Genomic DNA, 21,017 nt, shown 5'->3' with positions numbered 1-21,017 from the left:
ATACCTCTTCCTTTCAGGAAGGCCTGAACCAGTTAAAGTGGATCAACAGGCTCTCTAGAACAAAGATGGGGGAGTTCGAGGCCCTGTGATCTAAAACTGCATGAACTGTAATAGAAGGAACAGTGGTTGCTGTTCAGTTCTTGAAGAGAGGTCAGAGCAGCACACTCCTGTGGTCATCATTAAAAAGGACACAATGGTATAGTGACCTGTTCTGCCCTTGAAATCAGAGTCAAGTGTATGTGGGAAATAAATAGGTTCTGGAAAGAGGAACCTCTCACCCTCCGTTAAGCATCACCCTCAAGTCATTCAAGGCGTTACACAGAAGTGTCTGTACTGGAAGAGGCCTGGGCTCACAGCACTCCCTGGCCTGGGCTCCCTCTTCCCTGGAGTCAGCATCCAGTTGTAAAGAGAAATGCATCCTTATCATATACCCTATGACGTCATAGCTCCACATTCTCCTCCAGACTCACCAATATCTAACCTTCCACATGTTCATGAGGAGATCAAAACCTAGCAGATCAAAAGCAGGATGGTAGAAAGTCCTCCATGACTGAGACATCATAATTAGAGATGGACCACATCTACTTCTAGAATGGCTCTTTCTAAATTTGAGTCTCTTTTCTTTCATCCACCAAATGGGCATCGTGTTGCCTCTGTTTGGCTCTCCTAAGGCAGTGTCCCTCAGAAGCCATGCACACCACTTTTGGGGACAGACTTTGCCCTTTAGAGAGCAGACCCCGTGGTTTCCTTGCCTGTGAAGATCACAGAGCTAACAGTCAAGGAGAAAAACAGGGATAGAAGCAGAGGTTTCTACATGAGTGGCCATAGGACCTTAAAGCAGTAAAGACGATACATTGCCCTTGACTCCAAACCAAAAGCTACAGTGGGTTCAGGGAGGAAGAGTCCCAGAATTCTGTAGTTAACTTGTTTCCAATGGTCTTCTCTAGTGATGTCAGACCAGTGTGGAACTGTTAGAAGGTGGTAGAACTTAATGGAGGTTTTAAGTTCATAAGGATAAGTCCTAGAAGCAGACTGTGGGATATTGGTCTCCTTTCCCTGTTTCCCTGTTTCCCTTTCTGGATGCAGAGTAAATGGATTTCCTCTGCCATATGCAACCACCATGATATGCTGTGTCACCATTGGCCAAAGCAACATAGCCTATGGGTCTCAAAATCTCTGAAACTATAAACTGAAATAAGCTTTTCTTCTTTATAAATATACTTATCTCAGCTATTAGTTATAGTAACAGAAAGCTGACTGACACTATACCTGAGACTCTTAAGGACACTGGTAGGCTGAATCTATGCTGTGATCCTTAGTTCCTGTGAACATTGCCTCACATGACAGAAAGGGCTTACAATGATGACTAGATTAAAATTCTGGAAATGGAAGTGTTCTGGGTTATATGGGTGGGTCCAATGTGATGGCAAAGGTACCAGAAAGGAAGTATTATAGGAGATTAGTGAAGAAAAAGCAAAGGAATGACAGAAGCAGAGGGAGCTATGAAAAATAGAAGATGGTTATCTCAAAGCCAAGGAATACAGGTGGCCACTGGAATCTGAAAATGCTCAGGATCAGATTCTATGTGGTACTTTCTCAAGTAAGCAGCCATGCCAACACCTTGACTCACCCCAGAAAATTAATTTCAGACATCTAACCTCCAGGATCATAAAATATAAACCTGTGGTAATCTGTCACAGCTGCAATAGAAAACACATACCATTCACTTGCCTGGAGTTGTTTTCTCAGCTTTAGTATGTACCAATGTCATATTGCTTCAAAGAAACCACTATCTCACTGAGTCTGCAGAATTCTAAAACCATAGGCTTCTGTAGCAATACTGTCAGCTCCCAGGATGTGTGCTTGATAATGGGGAGGGCAGCGGTCAGCAGAGGAAGGTCATTGTGGTGGGTATTGCTAATTTTAACTGTGGCCTTCACAAGTGGGTACTAGTGGTATCTCAGGGTTGAGGCAAGCGCCTCCTTGATCAAGTCAAGGCCAGAGCAAAAGGCAAGTGGTGTAGGTGTTGTGGTTTGGGCTGGAAGTCCACATGGACTTGCCCTTTGCATTTCATCCTCAAAATGAAAGAGAAAGTGACTACAAGCCCTGCCAGCCATCTTAGTGACAAGCCTGTCTTAAGCTATGCTTTTTGCACAGACGGAGGAAGAGGAGATGGGAGCTAACACTAAAGGAATTTGACTAAAGAAAGGGTGAGGTCGTGGGAGGAAGAAAATGGGCAGATCCTAGGGTCAAGGATTCAGCCACAAAGGACAGGGACCAGGGTAAAGTGGGAGGGTGTTTGGCTTTGAGATTTTTCTCAAGAATAGCAAGGCCGGGGGACGTCTGAGGGCAGAGAACATAGCAAAGGAGGGACAAGATGGCTGACCTGGAAAGGACGGCCAGCTGGAGGCGATACCTTCTAGATGTGCCACAGGACAGAGCTAAGATCCATGGCCTCAGAGAGTGCCTCCGCTGAGGGATGCAGGATGAAGTCAGCACAGATCAGGACACAAGTCCTTCTCCATTGCTCCTTTCCATACCACAGAAACTTCTGAGAGTAGAGCATGGGATGACCTTGCTCAGCTCAGAATCAGGCGCCTGAAAGGAGGTTTCTTTTATCCTAAGAATTATAGCTAGAGACACTCTACAGTGCAAACTCTAAGGAGTCATCTAGAGACAAGGTCTCTCTCTCTCTCTCTCTCTCTCTCTCTCTCTCTCTCTCTGTGTGTGTGTGTGTGTGTGTGTGTGTGTGTCTGTCTGTCTGTCTCACTGTCTCTATCTCTGTTTCTGTCCCTGTCTCTGTCTCTCTCTCTCTGTTTCTGTCCCTGTCTCTGTCTCTCTTATCTCTCTGTATCTGTCTCTGTCTCTCTGTCTCTCTGTTTGTCTGCCTGCCTGCCTGCCTGTCTGTCTGTCTGTCTGTCTCTAGTTGCTCTGCTATCTCTAGGCCATGGCCTCCTTCTGCTGGGTGAGGTTGGACCACCAGAGAGACAAGCCAAGGGTACACCTGGCGCTTCTATGTACATCCTGTGGCCATGCCTCACTGTAGGAAGTGGGAGAGTCTAGCTCTGAAGTCAGAAGCAGAGTATATGTTACTTGACAAACAGCTACCCCTGCCATGACCTTAAGAAGCATGAGTATCTATGAACTATGAACTCCTGGGCGTGTGACCTCCACTCCTGGGCATGTGACCACATCGATCAGAGCTCTGCTCTTCCATGCCATGGGAGCAAGGGCCATGGGGCCCCAGATGAACAAGGGTCTGGTGAAGAGCAAGCTACAGCTGTGAGAGAACTAGATGGGAACCCAGTGGATACGCTTCACCTGCCATTCTGCTCCTAGGGAAGCCCCAATACCTACATATCGGGGAAGAGATTGATGGCGTAGACATGCGGGCTGAGGTCGGACTTCTGACTCGGAACATTGTGGTGATGGGGGAGATGGAGGACAGATGCTATCCCTACAGCCATCATATCTGTGACTTCTTTGACTTCGATACCTTTGGGGGCCACATCAAGGTAGGAATGTGCCTGGCTAAGGCTCTTAGCCCTACAGGGGGGGTACTCGAGGTTCTAGCTGTGGACAGAGACTCATGAGAGTGAGCGGGGTGGTGGCACAGGGGGTAGGAAGGCAAGTGCACCCTTAGGTTCTGCTGAGCTCCTGGGAGGTGGCATCTTCTGCCTAAGCAGTTTCCCTGAACGCATCCAGGAGCAGCCCTATGCTGTGACAATCTGCCACTCAGATGCCTGTCCCCAGAGCAGAGGCTCATGGTATCTCCATCATTAGCACCCCTTCCTTTCTCAGAAGAAGATTTCACACAATAAACAATAATACCCTGAGTCCTCCACTCTCCAGCACTCCAGGGCATGTTTTATGTCACCCCTACCCCCTAAGCACTTTAGGATTATCCCTTCCTCATGGTTGGCTATGGAGGTGGTAAAGGAAAATCACAGCAAGTCCACCTATTGTCCTGGGCACTTCCAATCCAAACAGTCTGTTATCCTGTAGCATCCTGTAATGCCTTGCTGGATTCCCTTAGTGTAAGAAGGACCAGGCATTCTCAGCCGTGTACCCAGAGCCTCTTTGATTTATTAAGTAACCAGGATGTACTAAGTAAAACCCAGTGACAAAGCACTAGGAACATAATACCTCTGTCCTCTGGGAACGCAGGTCAGCTAGCACAGTGGGGGCCGGGGGAGATCAGCAGCTGCCTTGGGGCGCCTTTGACTTTCACTTTCCTGTTGCAGTTTGCACTGGGGTTTAAAGCAACCCACTTGGAGGGTGTGGAGCTGAAGTACATGGGGCAGCAGCTGGTGGGCCAGTACCCAATTCACTTTCACCTGGCTGGAGATTTGGATGAACAGGGAGGCTATGACCCACCTACGTACATCAGGGACCTCTCCATTCATCACACATTCTCCCGCTGCGTCACTGTCCATGGCTCCAATGGTCTGTTGGTAAGTGTCTGCTGGAAGGGTGTCTACACATAAGCCATGCGGGGGAAGGGAGACCCTGTACTGTGCTTTCTCACCGACTTCCAGTGTGAATTTGGACAAGTACTGAATTGGTCAGGTCTTCCTTTTTTTCCTGTGAGCCCTACAGAGCACAGTGTTACCTTCAGTTTGCTTGGATAGAAGAGGAGAGTGAAACAGTCCTGGCTATATTGACCTAGCATCTCATTTTCAGAGCAGGGAATCCAGGTCTTACCACAAAACAGCTGGCATTGGGGAAGCTGAGGGGCCATGTGGAACACCCACCAGGACAGCATGGGGAGTTGGTACCTCAGTGAGATAAAGCTTTCTGGAACTGGCATGGGGCCATCCCCAAGAGTTTGTCATCTCAGTGAGGTGGGAGAGTCAAAAGACTGTGGTGGGAAAGGGAAAACAGTGAATTAAGGCACCCACCCACCTCCCAGATCTGACCTGGGACAATTAGATATGTCCATGGTCCCCACAATAGAGTCAGACCCTTAGAACAGAACTCTGGCTAACTGCATCCAACCAGAATATCTGTGCAACACTGTTAGCAAGGACTTCCTCCTGCCCAGGAGTGCCAGCTGCCAAATTGGGAAGGAGCATCTCTCAGCTCCCTTGTCATCTGGCTACCACACGGTTGAGGTGCCAGTTACAACCTTAACCTAGCGGCCATTCAGGAACCTACCACCAATCAGTTCTGAGCTGTGTCTGCTGGCTAAGCTATAGAGATAGATCTGAAGGCAGAATCTTGTTGCAGTCTTTCCAAGGTGGAACCAAACTGCATGGTCTCTAGTTCTCTGAGCCAAGCAGGCAGCAGCAGGGCCATATCCTAGACAGAGCGGCAGTTTTACAGATTGGCTTTGAATGCTCTTGGAATGTACGGCTGTGCATCTTCCAGAATGCTGCTGTGGGAGCTGGCCCTTGACACTGCATGCTTTTCTTTGCTGCCTGAACTGACGGCTTTACTAGTGGGTGACTATGCTTGGGGGCGGGGGGAAGGTGTCAATTAACAGAACCATAAGAGGCCATATAGAGACAAACATGCTATTATGCTTTAGAGAGCAGGGGACACAGTGGTGTGTGTGTGTGTGTGTGTGTGTGTGTGTGTGTGTGTGTGTGTGTGTGTATGCGTGTGTGCACGATAAAAATCTTTTGCTAACATAATCCCTGGTCAGAAGTGGGCAGATCCCAGACAAGCAGAAAGAAGGGCCTCTAGTTGTATGGTGCTTTGAGGAGCCTCAGCATCTTGCTCCACCCTGCAGGTCCTGAAGTGCCCCAGGAGGCTATCTCTCCTATGTACTCCTATCCTTGGGAGCCAGTGTCCCTCATCCCCTGCTGCAGGCAGCCCTCTGTCCCCTCATTTATTTTATTTTTAAAAAGATTGTTGTATATGTAAGAGACTTCACATTGAATGTTATGTACGTATACCATGTGCCTGCCTGGTACCCACAGAAGTCAGATGAAGGCATTAGGTCCATGAAACTGGAGTTAGGGCTGGTTGTGTGCTATGATATGGATACTAGGGACTGAACCTGAGTCCTCTGCAAGATCAACAAGAGCTTTTAACCTCTGAGCCACCTCTGCAGCCAATTGACCTGATCGATTCTCTCTCTCTCTCTCTCTCTCTCTCTCTCTCTCTCTCTCTCTCTCTCTCTCTCTCTCTTCATATCTGCTTCCCTCTGAGTTTTGGGGACAGCTTTCAGCAATGTGACTCTGAAATGCCACTGAGTTTAGCAAACCATTGTCCCCTCAGCTCATGCATCTCTTTGTTCTTTCCCTGTGTCAGTGCTGTGGGACTTGGCAGAAACTCAAAAGTCACCAGCACAGAGTTGTAGGAACGGATGAAAATATCCTGGGCCTCAGTTTCCCCCAGTGAAAACCTGATAGAGTCAACTACAAAGGGTAGTCAGGAGAATGAAGCCAGAAAACACAAATGACATGCTCCCAGGGGACATGAAATAGTTGCAGCCCTGTGTGCCCTTGCGTCTCTATGTGGTCTGTGAAAACACCTCTGCTTCCGGTAGATAGTGGCATATGTCCCCAGCAAAAAGTTAGCTGCTCTTGGCAAACTCCGCATGCATGTGCTCCCTCCCAGACACTTTGAAAAGTCCCAGTGCTCACATAGGAAGGGTCTTCAGCAGAAACACACTGAGTTGATGGGGCCCAATGCCTGCGCTCCTCTGGTCACGGGGCCCCTTTCTCACACTGCTTTTGCAGCTCACTAAGTCCCTGTTCTCAGTCCACAGAGTGAAGCTGTAGGAATGTCTCCTGTGAGAGTAGCATTGTTGAGGATGTCTTTCTAGCAATATAGCAGAGAGCACCCAGGTTCCCTGGCAGGTGTGAGAGAGGAAGCCTGACTTCAGAAGGAGGCTTCGCACTGACTATCTCCAGGACGCTAGCCAGTAGAGGTTGGGAGAACTCTCTCCCGAGGAGAAGTTCTGCATGCACTCTCTGCAGGGCCACAGAGCATCTTCATGTGTATTTAGAGCTCCTAAGCAGGACCTTGAACATTGTCTTTCTATTACTGGAAGGCAATCAATATATTCCTGGCCTGTAGCAGGAGGTACAAAGACCCGAGTGAGAACTGTACTCTCTTCTACCTCCTTTCTTTAAGCCTGGGAGACTGCGCAGAAGAAAGCACGCCCTTTCTGAGGGACTTGCTCACAACTCATCTTTATTATAAATGCCTGTGCCATGAAGCCAAGATGTGCCGAGCTGGTTGCAACCGCTGTGCCCTGCAGGGCTCCAGGTGCCAGTCAGTCCCTAAGCTTCCCATCCCTGGGGTTTCGCTTGGCATTCTGCTAAAGATGGATGGAGCCCATGATGGGGAAACCCAGCATCCTCTCTGCCAGCTGCGCAGCCCTGGGAATTATGGGAAAGGCTTTCATTTTCTCAGGCTCACCCCTTTCCAGTGTCTTTGAATGTGTGCTGCACTTTTCAAGATGTGTAGCTATTCTCTTCTCTCCTTCCCACTTGAGCCCAGATGTTAGACCCAGACACCATCTTTCCTCTCCCGCAAAGATAGCTTGGTCCAGGGCTGCACTGGGAGACTGAGGTAGAGATGAAGAGGAGGATAGAGAACACTGCAGAGCAGAGCAGAGCAGACATTGACAGTGTGGAAGAGAATGCAGGTCTCTCTGGTCTCACTGCCCCTTTCCAGGTCACATGCTTTTCCCTCCGGCAGCACCCTGACCTTGCAAGCTCCATCCTCCCCCATCCTTGCCCCCCACCCCTCCCTACCTTCCCCACACAGCCTTGGAAGCATTCCTTCCCTTTTTAGGTAGGGTTTGATTCTGTTTCCTCTCTCAACTTCTATTTGCATATTCAAAAACTCATTAAGATCTTCAAAACAAATGACCCTTGCCTGTGCTCCAAGGCCAGCTTCTCCTCAGGAATTTTATTTTTAAGTTTTTCTAATAATGTCAGAAGCTTGGACCGAATTTGCTGGGAGGCTTCTCGGTGATATATTATATCATTTGCACCCTAGGCTGCAGACATAGCATCCTCTTTCAAACCAGGAACCCCTGAAGGGTGCCAAAGTCCTTCATTTCTCCTTTGCACTTAAAAATTACTTCTAGTTGGTTTATGATGCCATGTAAATGCCTAGTAAACAGTTGGCATCCCATATTGTTTGACGACTGATGACAAGGTAAAAGAATCTCTGTACATGGTCCACATTGGCAGTTTCTTTAAAAGAATATTTCCTGTCTGAGCTTGATCGAATCTATAGTGGAATCCTGCATATCCAGAGAGTCAACCAACCACTAATTTCTGCTTGTGTTTGATTAATTGAAGCACCATTCTTCTTAGAGAAGAAGGTTGTTGATGGGAGCTAGTTCAGACTGGGGTGATCATAGATCATGATGCACGCAGAAAACAGTCTTCAGACCTGGAGCTGCCTCTGCTAGCCTCCTCTAGCACTAACATCCCACCTGCAAGCCCCAACAATGCTCTGACTTGATGACGACTAAATAGAGAGTCGCACTAGTGGAAGCAATACCTGAGAGCTGTTTCTGGGTCTTTTATTACTAGGCAGAACCTAGGAATTTTCTCCTTTACAATCTCATGACCAGACCCAACTACAGTGAAAGACTTAAAACAGCTTCCGGGAATCATGAACCACAGATATCAGCAGGCAAGAAGCGATGCAGAAAAACCAAGGGGGAATATAGTTTTAGCTTTCTCAACGAGAATGGCAGAAGGGTTTGCACATTATTTCTGACTAGCATATAAGGACAGCCCCCATTGGGGGAGGGAGTGTTCATTTAGTTACTGTGTCTTTCTATATGAATCTATTATCTACCTGTCTGTCTAGCTATCCTATTTTCCTATCCATTTATTCATGCAACTACCATCTGTTTATTATTTACCTGTATATCTACCTAACAACCATATCTATTTTTCTATATATTCACTACCCCTATCTGTCTGTTTGTCTGTCTGTCTGCCTGCCTATCTATCTGTCTGTCTGTCTGTCTATCTATCTATCTATCTATCTATCTATCTATCTATCTATCTATCCATCCATCCATTCACTTATTGTCCCTAATAGTCAATTCTGTAAAATATTCTAAGGAGAAACCATCTGAAAACATTTTTAGCATTTCCTCTATTACACAAGGGATGCTCAGTGTAGCAGACGAGTAAGTCCGTGACTGAGTAACAGCGTGAATTACACTGTGACTCCTGCTCCAGACTTTTATTTGCTCTTGCCCTGCTTTTCTCCTGACTCTGCCAGCCTCATTGCAATGACAAAGCAAAGACTGGTTTCTGTTTCTGATGTTGATAGAAATCAAGTCTGAGTTCTGTCCTTGCAAAGGGGCTTGAGATACTCAATTCAAGTGGCGTCCACTGAGATGAGGTTGATACTCATCAACGTGTGTAAGAACTGGACTTCCAACAGCAGCAGCTGTTTTCCTTCCTTCTGGTGAAGCACTTTCTGTCACAGAACCTCTCATAAATCTTAGAAGCCAGCTTCTCTCTGGGTGTCAGAAAAATGTCCCTAACTCATTCACTCACTTTCAGAGATCTGAAGTGGAGGTCAAATGGGTAGGGACATGTCAGAAGGATCAAGAGCAGAAGACAGCAGACTCTAAAGTATAAATTCCCTGGGATACCCCACATCCCTTCTCTGGACATAGTTTCCTCTTCTGCAAGGCCAGACATTGAATTGGATCTTAGAAGTCTCTGCCAGCAAGAGCAGCCGCATCCCCTCCCAGACTTGTCTTTCTGGGCTATTTATAACAAGTTTTCATTTCTCACTAGGAGAGAAGGGAACATCCCACTGGATGACCTTGGCATTGACTGAAATGCCCATTGAAGGAGTGAATGAGCCTCAAGGTCATGGCCTGTCAAAGATTAAAACCAAGATTAAAGGAAGGATGCTCAGTTTTAGAGGCAGATGGCTTGTCTGGTATAAGCAGGCAGTGTGGAGAGTGGAATAAGCCAACAGAGTGAACACACAGGCCTGAAAAATCAAATGTCCCCACCCTGGCTTTGCCCACTAAGCTTTTGTGACCTTCGACAATTGCTTAGCTTCTCCCAGCCTCAACTCACTCATTTCTAAAACAAAATTTGCAAGAGGACTTTGTAAGATTGCAGAGAAATTAAAGGTCTAAGAGGCCAACCCATGTTCAGCCATGCAGGGCTTGCTGTGGGTATGGTTCTAACAGCTAACAGACAGCCTGGCAGTTAGGGAGCAGGCACTTGCAATGTAAAAGCCTGGAAGGACCTGGGTTACTTGCCTTAGATCAATGTTTTTCCATCAGACACAGTCTTGTCAGCTCTCCTACATGGTGGACTACTGAGTAATGGAAGTCTGGAAACAGCCTGGAGGTAGTGTATGATATTGACACCTGGCAGGGACAGACCAGGGTTACTAAGTGTCTTGCAGTGAGCAAGACAGTCCCTTGTAGTGAGTGGCACCAGGGCTAAGGGCAATGGCCTTGGTATTTCAGTCAGTGCCAAGGGCATTTGGATGGCGTACAGATTTTCCACCTCCTGGTATACTGGCAGCTCCTTAAGAGGTGTGGGTTGATCTGAGGTCACAAGGAAGTAGGGAAGATCTTATTGGATGAAGTCACTGGCCAAGCAGGGATGGAAGAACAGGGTAAAGATATGCGAAGGGCTCCCAACCTCACCCACTGTACCTTGTAAGCTGAGAGCATCTCTAGGGTGTTTGAGCCAAAGCCAGAGCCTCTGCAGGAGAGATGTGATGTCAAAGTCTGATGTGAACAGGGAACTGGGGCTCAGGACACGGCTCTCTAAGGATGCTGAGGCTTTGGGGATGCTGGAGGTCAAGCCCATAACTTTGTGGTAGTGATGGAACCAGGTAGGCAGGCTGGTGTAAGATCTTCCTGGTGCTGATGCTGAGACCGCACTCTACTCTCATAGTGTCTCTTCAAAATGCTCTTTCTGATTTTCTATCCAGGAAGGTGACCCATGAGCTGGATTTACCAGCTTGCTCTGATTCTCAGCCTGGGGTGAGAAGCCATCATTGGTTAACAAACTGGCTTGGGTTGAAGGACTCATAAAACTAGACTAGTATTGCCATGTGGTGATGGTGGTGCACACCTTTAATCCTAGTATTTTGAGAGTCAATGGATCTTTATAAGTTCAAGGCCAACCTGGTCTACAGAAAGAATTCCAGAACTGACAGGGCTACATAGAGAAAGCTTGTTTAGAAAAACAAAACAAAATATATTAGTTCAGACCTTCATGAAAAGTCCCCCAGGCCTCCTATGGCTCTACCTCCTGGAGGAGCTGTCCTACCCCTCACGTTGGCTCCAGAGACCCTCCTTGGGAAGTCCTGGCAAGCTATGTCCTCAGCGGAATAGTCTCTAGAACCCAAGCCTGAGTCTCCCTTGAACCCACCTTTCCACTTCTGCTATTTCATCCCCAACCTTATCCACCAAAGCCTCATCCCCAGCACATTCAACCTCTTGTTGCCCACCCTGCCTGAGGGCAAGGTTGTCTCAACCCCCAGGCCACTCAGGCCTGGTCTAGCTCAGCACTATTTCCTGTTTGTTGAATGAATATGTAGACATATGCACACTTGGATGCTGAGTAAAACTCCTATCTTGACCCTGCAGATCAAGGATGTTGTGGGCTATAATTCTTTGGGCCACTGCTTCTTCACCGAAGATGGGCCAGAGGAACGCAACACTTTTGACCACTGCCTTGGCCTCCTTGTTAAGTCAGGGACCCTCCTCCCATCGGATCGGGATAGCAGGATGTGCAAAGTGATCACAGAGGACTCATACCCAGGATACATCCCCAAGCCCAGGCAGGACTGCAAGTAAGTGTACACATAGTACAGCAGGATATTCCCTACACTTGGGTCTGGAGGAGGGCAGGGAGAGGGGATGAGCATCCTACCTCAGGACCTTTAAAAGCTTACTTCTTACCTCTGCCTCCTTCTCAGAGTGAGGTACCAAAAGTAGCTCCTCCCTCCTCCCTCCTCCCTCCTCCCTCTTCTCTGAGCCTCACTAGAGCTGTTTGGTTTGGAGACCTGTGGCTCTATACCATATGGAATCTTGTAAACAGGAAACAGTTATCATATTAGCTCCCAATATGTGCCCATAGTTCCTCAGTAATCTCTTTCTAACCAGAGAGAGACATGGTGTCACAAAGAGACACTGAAAAGCAGAGATAGGGAAAAAAAGGAAAGAAAGAAAGAGGCAGGAAAAACAGAAACAGACTGAGAGACACAGAACTACAAAGGCAGAGAAACAAAAGGAGAAATGAAGGGGAAATGCAGACACAGAGACAGAAAGACAGAGAAATGTGAAGAGGAGAGACAGAGTCACAGAGGAGAGACACAGACAGAGACAGAGAGACAGATACAGACACATCTCACCCTGCACAGACAACCTCCCTTAGACAGGTCTGCTTTCTTGAACTGAAGTTCATGCTTCTGCAGAGGTACAAGCTATGCCTCATTTATCCAGTCCTCAACAGTGCTCAGGTTTAAATGTTCTGTCTTTTGGTGAGAAAGTGAAGTCATAAACGGATACACCAATGATCTCTTAAGTCTCAGACAAGAGCCTCCACCAATATTGCTGTCTCACATGGGCTCTCCCACTGGGTAGCAGAGAGGGAGCTAGTAGTCCTTGCTATGACTGTCTTCAACTACCATCTTCTCCATGCAGTGCTGTGTCCACATTTTGGATGGCAAATCCCAACAACAATCTCATCAACTGTGCAGCTGCGGGGTCTGAGGTAAGCAGAAATAAGCAAGGTGGGGCTGGCAGAGGCTGCTCTGTAAATGCTATGTTTAGAGCTCAAGACCACTCCTCCATGTGACTGGAGATGGGGATTCCTGTGACTTGGTTTTAAATACCAATTCAGCCTGTCACTTCATAACCCTGGTGACCATAGCTAATAAGTCATTTATTTTGGCTTGTGGTATAAGGGAGTTCATAGTAGAAGAGAAGGTATGGTGGCAGGAGTCACTTGTGGCTATGACAGTGAGAGTTTGTATACACCTGGGTGGATCAAGAAACAGTAGGAGAGGCTGGAGAAATGGCTCCATGGTTTAAAGTATTTGTTTTTGCAGAGGGTCCAATTTTGATTTCTGGCTTCCACATGGTGGCTCAAAATCATCCATAACTCTAGTTTCGGGGGACCCTATGTTTTCTTCTGACCTCTGTGGGTACCAGGCACACATGTGGTATACAGACATACGTAAGAACCAAACACTCATACACATAAAACATTAAAATAAAAAAAAACATTTTAGAAAACAGAGAGGCTGGAGAGATGGCTCAGTGTTAAGAGCATTCACTGCTCTTCCAAAGGTCCTGAGTTCGAATTCCGGCAGCCACACGGTAGTTCACAACCATCTGTAATGGGATCTGATGCTCTCTTCTGGTGTCTGAGGGCATCTACAGTGTACTTATAATAAATAAATAAATAAATAAATAAATAAATAAATAAATAAATAAATAAATAAATAAATCTTAAAAAAAACAGAGAAGGCAGGAAGTAGAGCCATGTTATAATCCTTAAGCCCCACCTCCAATGACCCACATCCACCATTTTTCTCTTCCTCTTCTAAAGGTTTCACAACCTCCAAAAGCAGAGCCGTAGACCAAGTGTTCAAACACATGACCCTGTGGGGGAACATTTCATGGCAGAGTACTAAGTAATTTTTGTACAGTAATTCATTAGAGAATGAGTCCTTTTGCCTTAGGATGGTACCCGGTACTTTGTCAGTGCTATGAGCTAACACCAAGTGATTCTAACATAAAGGGTACGCTCTGGGCTAGGGTGGAAGCTAAGACAGGAGACCTAGTATGTCTGAAGCCCCACGTAGCTGGGTGGTAGCAGATAGGCAACAAGCATCACGTTCTACTCCAATGAACTTGAACTTGGACCCAGTTCTCCCCTGCTGCTGGTTTTGCTTGAGGCCTTGACCCTGTCTCTTGTTCTTTCTGGGTCTTAGCTTTGAGATCTCTAAGGAAAGCTACTATCATTTGCTTTCGGAATTCTATCTATCAGTAGTCTAACCTCGACGTGACCCACTAACTCAGACAATGCAGAAAACAAGGTTGATGCGAAGAGTGAGAGCTTTCAAGGTGGACCCCACAAATTACAGTAGCCTCAAATTTTCCCTTTATCCAAGCATAGGACCACATGGACATGTTTGGTGGTGTACGGTGTTCAGTCAAGCACTGGACCACATGGATTTGTTTGGTGGTTATGGTGTCCAAATACTGAACCACTTGGATGTGTGTGATGATGACTTGTTCTGGTCACAGTACTGCATCCACTACCCCAGCCTGGGCCTCAATCAGGAACTCACTGCCACTAATTTCTGTGTCTTTTTCCTGTGCCCTGTCCCAACAGGAAACTGGGTTTTGGTTCATTTTTCACCATGTGCCGACAGGCCCCTCCGTGGGAATGTACTCCCCAGGTTATTCTGAGCACATCCCACTGGGGAAGTTCTACAACAACCGAGCACATTCTAACTACCGGGTAAGTGTTTCTGTGCTGTGTCACTACGGCCAGTCTGTTCATTCCCCTGCCCCAACCTGCTGATGATTAGAGCCTGGAAGAGCTGCACTCTTATTGTGGGTCCAGAGCAGCCTTCCAAAGCCTGCAGGTCACCCACGACAGATTCCTGTGGGGCAGTGCCTCATCCCAGCATCTATACAGCCAAAGGAGCAAGACGTGCCTTCACCCCAGCGTCCACTCCCAGAAGATGCTGGGTTGGATGTCAGACTTGATTTTGTGATCCTGATGTGGGCATCAGTGATATTCACTATGGAATGAGGCTTGGCCATGAATTACAAGAGGATTGGATGTGGTTCTGAGTGGCACTGGCATCCAAGACTTTCTCCTTTCTTTCTGGGGAGTAGGTGGCTCCTTCTGGGCAGTGTTAAGTCAGTAGGTGGCAAACAAGAAACTTCTTGACCACTTCATTTATCACCTCCCTTTCCTAATGCAATGCAAGCCCTGCTTCAAGCTAGGGTACAGAGCAAAAAGGAGAAGCACTGAGATGGCTGGGCCTCAATATGTCAAGAACCTTCCCATAGGAGCAATAATTAAGACTGGAGCCATTGGACACACCACGAGAGCTTGGAATAAGGCTGAGATAAGCATGACCCCCTGTGTGTCTAGGATATAGGGATGATGAAAAGACAAAGTGGTATCTGGTCTAATTCTTAATAGTACACCCAGGGGACTGCCAGAGAGGAACAGGTGATATCCAGAGTCAAGAAAAGCTATTTCAGAGAGCTAGTGAGATAGCTCAGTATTTAAAGTTCTTGCTGTGCACACACAAAAGCAAAAGTACATGCCTGTAACTCCGTTGATGGGAAAGCAGAGACAGGCAAATCCCAAAGCCTATGGCCAGCCAGATAGCCAGGGAACTCCAGGTTCAATGAAGGACTGTCTATCAAAATAATAACAACAATAGAAAGCAATAGAAGTCACTTGTTATCCACCTCTGGTCTCCTCATTCACCTACACAAACCAAACCTGTTTCAAAAATATTGAACCTGGGAGAAGGCCCAAAAAGTAGGAACATATGTTCAGAACAGATCCATGCTGAAACTTGGGAGGGAAGAGGACAAAAGCCAGGGATGAGGAGAGAGCCATGAGGAGGGGAGAGGAGGCACTTCCTTAGTCATGTCTCAGAGACTAAGCAGGGGGACAATTCCAGAGGCAGTGGCAGTAATCCGGAGGTGAGTTTGTGGCTGGATGTTGTGCTGCCCCATGCAGAGGCAGGCGCTTAGATCGAATCACTGTCAGAGAAGGACAGAAAACACATTGACCTCTTGTTGGGACCCACCATTCCCTGGACCCTCAAGATTTCCTGCTTGAAAGAGAAGGTCCACAGGACTGGGAAGGAAAAGGGGAGGAGGTGGGAAGTAATGCAGTCAAAAACAACATCTCTAATAGGAAGACAAGTCAGAGTCAAGGACATAGGTGTGTGTAGGACGATTTAGCACTTGTGAGGACAGAAGGGGCTCTAATATTCTGAGATGGGCAGGGAGAAATGGGAGAATGTACAGCTGGACCAGCTGGTCAGTCTGAGTGGAGAGTACAGGGTCCGCATCCTGGACGCTTCTATCCAGGAATACTGACACCATGCCCACCTCAGGCAGTCATGTAATCATTTCTCGGGCATTTTGTACAGTCACCACAGCTGTTCTGTGAAGCAGGTATCCTTAGCCAACTTTACAGATAATGACTGGCCAAAGAGGTGAGGGGACTTGCCAACGTCAGTGTGTGAGACCAGAGCCAAGAGTGTAGCTCATATCATCACTGTTGTGAAGTGAAAGCCAGCTGGAAAACAAATAGGAATTTGGACGCACAGCTGGTATGAACCTTCTAAGAGGCCAGGAGGATCTACAAGTGAAAGGGACTGGATGGTGGCCTCCAGGACTTCCACCTCTATTCCAACCCACCTTGTGTCTGCAAAGTGGGCAGCTTTGGCAGCAAAGAAGAAAACCAGGCTCAGAGCTGGAGACGTAGCTCAGTTGGTAAAAGTGTTTGCCAGGTGTACATGAAGCCCTGGGTTTGTGTACAGACTAGACATGGTCCCACACACCTGTAATCCCAACATGCTAAAGGCTGAAGCAAGAGAATTAGAAATTCAACGTCATCTTTGACTACAGGGTTACATGAGGCCCTGTCTCTTTAAAAAAAGAGTTAGCCTTTCTCAAGTCAAGTAGGAACTGAAACAGGCTGTAGGAAGTCACCGACTCTCACACGATGGGAAAGAGAGACAAGTTCAGTATTCCATTTGGACATCTGTGACACATTTCTGAGTGCACTGTGGTAGTCCTTGTTTGGGAGTCTGGGATAGGAACTCCGCAAAGTGGTGTGAGTTCTGTATATGGAATTGGCTATGTAGCCCCAGATTAGACACTCTGAAACCCTAGTTTAGGGAAGCTGGAGAGATAGCTCAGAGTTTAAGAGAACTGGCTGCTCTTGTAGAGGTCCTGTGTCCAATTCCCAGCAACCATGGTGTGGCTCAGAACTATCTATGATGTGATCTGATATCCTCTTCTGGTATGCAGGTACACATAGATAGAGCATTCATATATATAAAATAAATAAATACATCTTTTTTAAAAACCTAGTTTATTCATCTACACACACACACACACACACACACACACACACACACACACACAGGTCTGCTTCTCCCAATATGGTCAGAGAAATGCAGAATGACACTGACTTTCTCCATATCTCACTATAGACTGTAGTCTATGAACATAGTCTAAGACCTATGTGTGTTTATGGGCATATTCAAAAGCATGTCCCTAGGCTGGGGTAAGAAGATGGCTGTGAGCACTGCTAGTAGCTAATGTGCCCTTTGTCCCCAGGCCGGCATGATCATAGACAATGGAGTCAAGACCACTGAGGCCTCAGCCAAGGACAAGCGGCCCTTCCTCTCCATCATCTCTGCCAGGTAATAACCCCTGGGAAAACTTGTCCCTTGGGACCTCTTGGCTCGATGCCTTCTCTCCTGCTTCAGCCATACATTTCTTCTCCGTAGCTGGCACTGAGGCAGTTGCTGAGATGCAGCCCTGTGCTAGAAGTCTAAACTAACTGAATTAGAGTTCAGGCTCCAGTAGCTAAAGGGAAACTGAAATTCCTAGCATTTTCCAGATCCCTCCACAGAGCCAGGGCCATAAAGCAGGAATGGCCAGAGCTGTGACATGATGGGCAGGGATACAGAGGTGATCAGAAAGGAAGTGTGTACTGCCACTTTGATGGTAAGGAATCTGATAGCCAGGCTGACAAGTCAAAGTCAGAGCTTAGCTGAAGACCAAAGGCTGCTTTTAAAAGGTTGTTGTCAAGGCTGGATGGGGTGGTACATGCCTTTAACTCCTTTCGTTCTGCACCCGAGAGGCAGAAGCAAGCAGATCTCTGCAAGTTCAAGGTCAGCATGGTCTGCACAGTCTGTTATAGGCTACCCAAGGCTACATAATAAGAACCTATCTACATAATAAGAACAAACAAAAAAAGTGTTGTCAAAACTTCAAGGCCATTAGCAACAGTGGGACCCCTTGTCTGTCTCCTGCATGGAACAAGGCCCTGGAAAATGTAACTCCTTGCCTCTAGGAGAAACTCAGAGCTGTTCATGACATAACCAATGAATATCTGTTGAGTCAGAGATATCTGGGACCTGTAAGTGGAAAGCAGTTTACAGAGCTCAGAAAGAATACTCCCTGTATCCTCCCACGCTCCAGGTACAGCCCCCACCAGGATGCAGACCCACTGAAACCCCGAGAACCAGCCATTATCCGACACTTCACCGCCTACAAGAACCAGGATCATGGAGCCTGGCTGCGGGGTGGGGATGTGTGGCTGGACAGCTGTCGGTAAGTCTGGAAAGGGAGGTGACGCTGCTACAAAAGAGGCTTGATGTTCCTGTCCTAGACTGAAGAAGGAGCAAGGTAGAGAGGATTCTAAACATATTGACATTCAGCTTTCTGCTCCCCCTGCAAGACAAGGGTATGGGATGGCAGCAGACAGTGACCAGAAGAAGAAACCACATAGCACCATGCTAGATTGGCCAGCAGTGCTGGGCACGACGGGTTACTCTCTTTCGTGGTTACATGGGCGATCAGTGCAGGAAATGAAAAGGGAGTCATGGTCCTGGCTACTCACTGTGTGCCTAAACTTTGGCCTTATTTCTTTCTCACTGTATTTCTCAAGGATGCAAATTTTAAAAAAGAATGTAAAATCCTAACTCTATTGATGATTAATTGAGGCTCAGTTAGTGAGCATCTTAAGCTGCATAGCTATAGCTAATAAGTGGAGAGAGAGAGAGAGAGAGAGAGAGAGAGAGAGAGAGAGAGAGAGAGAGAGAAAGAGTGTTGATGCTTAAGGCTGTTAGACTCTATGCCCAACAAAAAGATCCAAAAACATTGATTTATCGTGTAAAGTCCTCAGAAGTCTGATGCCAAACATGTTTCTCCTTATGCAAGAAAATGATGAATCACCCTGCCAATAGGGGCTTATCCTCCACCAGACAGTTTAAGGAAGCCCCGAGTCTGGCTGGCATCAGGGCTGTGGTCCAACAAATAGAAAGAGTTGACATGGTCTGGAGATGACAGAATGATCTCTTCCAGGACTTTAGGTATTAATCCAGTGTGGCTGTGGGGAAGTTAGGGAGGTTCTAGTATCCCTGGATGCAGGCAAGGGTGGAAGAGGTTACTCCTAGAAGTGGTAAACTAGACAGCCAACTGGAATACCACACTCTAGTTATGGTGGGAAAGAATCAGAGATAAGGAAAGTGTGGATAAGCCCTAGACTTCAGCATAGCGAGCAAGTGTGGGTGGGGAGCTGTGTTTTAAGATGTGTTGAGTTGAAAATTCTCACAAAGTATGCAGTAGAAAATGTCCCAAATCTTCCAAAGACAAGATAGGACGAATGTTTGATTTTAGAGTTACCCAGATGGGTGGAAAGGGGAGTTATGAGTGTCTGCAATGTCCCTAGGGTGACAATGGAGTATGAAGGGACCACAGCAAAATGCCAGGTGATACCAGAGATGAGGAAAGCTGGGACAAGGATTAAAAGAGAGCAGGAGAGCTTGGTACTCTAGATGAGATTTGATCGATTGGTTTGGCTAGATAGATCTTTGAAGAGGGAACACAGGATGCTGAAAGAGAGCTCAAGTGAAGTGTGCTGGGAACAGGAGAGCTTGTGGAAACCAGGATTAGCCTAGTGTGACTGAAATAGAAGGGAACAGGGATGACTTGGGGCTTCTGTGCCAGAGCAAGACCTGGGCTTGGGCTCAGAGGAGATGTGAAGCCACTAGAGACTTAAGCAGTGCAGGAGGTGCATGAAAATGGCGCCTGGAGGAGATGAGCCTCTTGGGGTGTACTGGACAGGAAGGAAGAGGAGGGACAAAGGAAATGAAGGCACCACAGACCTAAGGTCCTGCTCCTTCACGAGGCTATTTGAGTTACTTACTATGGCTAAGAATAGTCCCTATATAACCTACCTTTAGTAGTGCTGGCCTTGGGGTGAGAAAACACAGCCACCCCATCACCCACCTCCTGCCATTTCTTCTGATCGACCCCACAGACCCTCTGCTAGAGAGGCCTGTGAGACCCTGTCCTCCTGTAGCTAAAGCTCTGTGTCCTCACGTGCTGAGTCATTGTGGACCCATGCCAATATCTTCTAGCTCTTTACCCACCACTCCAAGGAATACCAAATCTGTGAGTAGGAACAAGAATACCCATTTGCTGTGTAAAGTGGAAAATTATGATTCCCTCACAAAACTCCAACCTCAATGTCCAAGTAGACTAGTGACAAAGGAGAGTCCTTCCTTCTGCAACCTCATTGACTATGGAGTAAGAACATGGGCTGACTATCTGCTCTTGTCCCTAGGTTTGCTGATAATGGCATCGGTCTGACCCTGGCCAGGTAAGAGTGACTGCTGTTGTGACTGGTCTTTTGTGGGAGTTTATATTTGGACATCTCATTTTGAACATCTCTCTGCAGTGGTGGAACCTTCCCATATGATGATGGCTCGAAGCAGGAGATAAAGAACAGCTTGTTTGTTGGTGAAAGTGGCAATGTGGGCACAGAAATGATGGACAACAGGATCTGGGGCCCAGGTGGCTTGGACCACAGTGGAAGGACCCTCCCTATTGGCCAGTAGGTTTGCAATGGAGGGAAATGCCCTTTGTGTGTGTGGGGGGGGGGAGGGTGTTGAGTCATAGCCATGGAAAGAAAGAAGTTAATGGGTGACTATTTGTTGACTCTGAATTGTTCTGCTCTCTATCAACCTACAATGTATAATAGTTGAGGCACAATGAGGATGAAATCTGGAATGAGGAGAGAAATGTCAAAAACATACTGTAGACTAGATTCCAAAGAGCATACAACCATCAGCTGTCCAGGGGAACATGGTGTCTAGAAGGAGGGATTCTAAATCCCCTTAGCAACTCACTTGAAATCTTTCACTTCTGATTATGCCAAAGAGGCAGTTAGGATGAGCAGAGATAATCAAACCTCCAGCCTTGTCTTGCACAGATTAGACTTATACCAAGAGACAGAGCATCCCTAGGT

General features: G+C 47.1%; 1 protein-coding gene across 3 annotated transcripts in view; it reads left to right on the top strand.

Moving 5' to 3' along the window:
- Window positions 1-21,017, top strand: part of Cemip (cell migration inducing hyaluronidase 1) — a 155,501-nt gene that overhangs the window by 113,084 nt on the left and 21,400 nt on the right. For all 3 annotated transcript variants that reach the window (XM_063262728.1, XM_063262727.1, NM_001427855.1), the window contains 9 exons: window positions 3,340-3,515; window positions 4,245-4,454; window positions 11,564-11,769; window positions 12,623-12,692; window positions 14,322-14,450; window positions 17,315-17,400; window positions 18,185-18,316; window positions 20,334-20,369; window positions 20,448-20,603. In XM_063262728.1, the coding sequence (XP_063118798.1) occupies window positions 3,340-3,515; window positions 4,245-4,454; window positions 11,564-11,769; window positions 12,623-12,692; window positions 14,322-14,450; window positions 17,315-17,400; window positions 18,185-18,316; window positions 20,334-20,369; window positions 20,448-20,603 (1,201 nt within the window). The remainder of the gene's footprint in view (window positions 1-3,339; window positions 3,516-4,244; window positions 4,455-11,563; window positions 11,770-12,622; window positions 12,693-14,321; window positions 14,451-17,314; window positions 17,401-18,184; window positions 18,317-20,333; window positions 20,370-20,447; window positions 20,604-21,017) is intronic.

Source organism: Rattus norvegicus, chromosome 1 (assembly GCF_036323735.1).
Source record: "Rattus norvegicus strain BN/NHsdMcwi chromosome 1, GRCr8, whole genome shotgun sequence".
Taxonomy (NCBI): Eukaryota; Metazoa; Chordata; class Mammalia; order Rodentia; family Muridae; genus Rattus; species Rattus norvegicus.
This window is presented reverse-complemented; position numbering and strand designations above follow the sequence as displayed.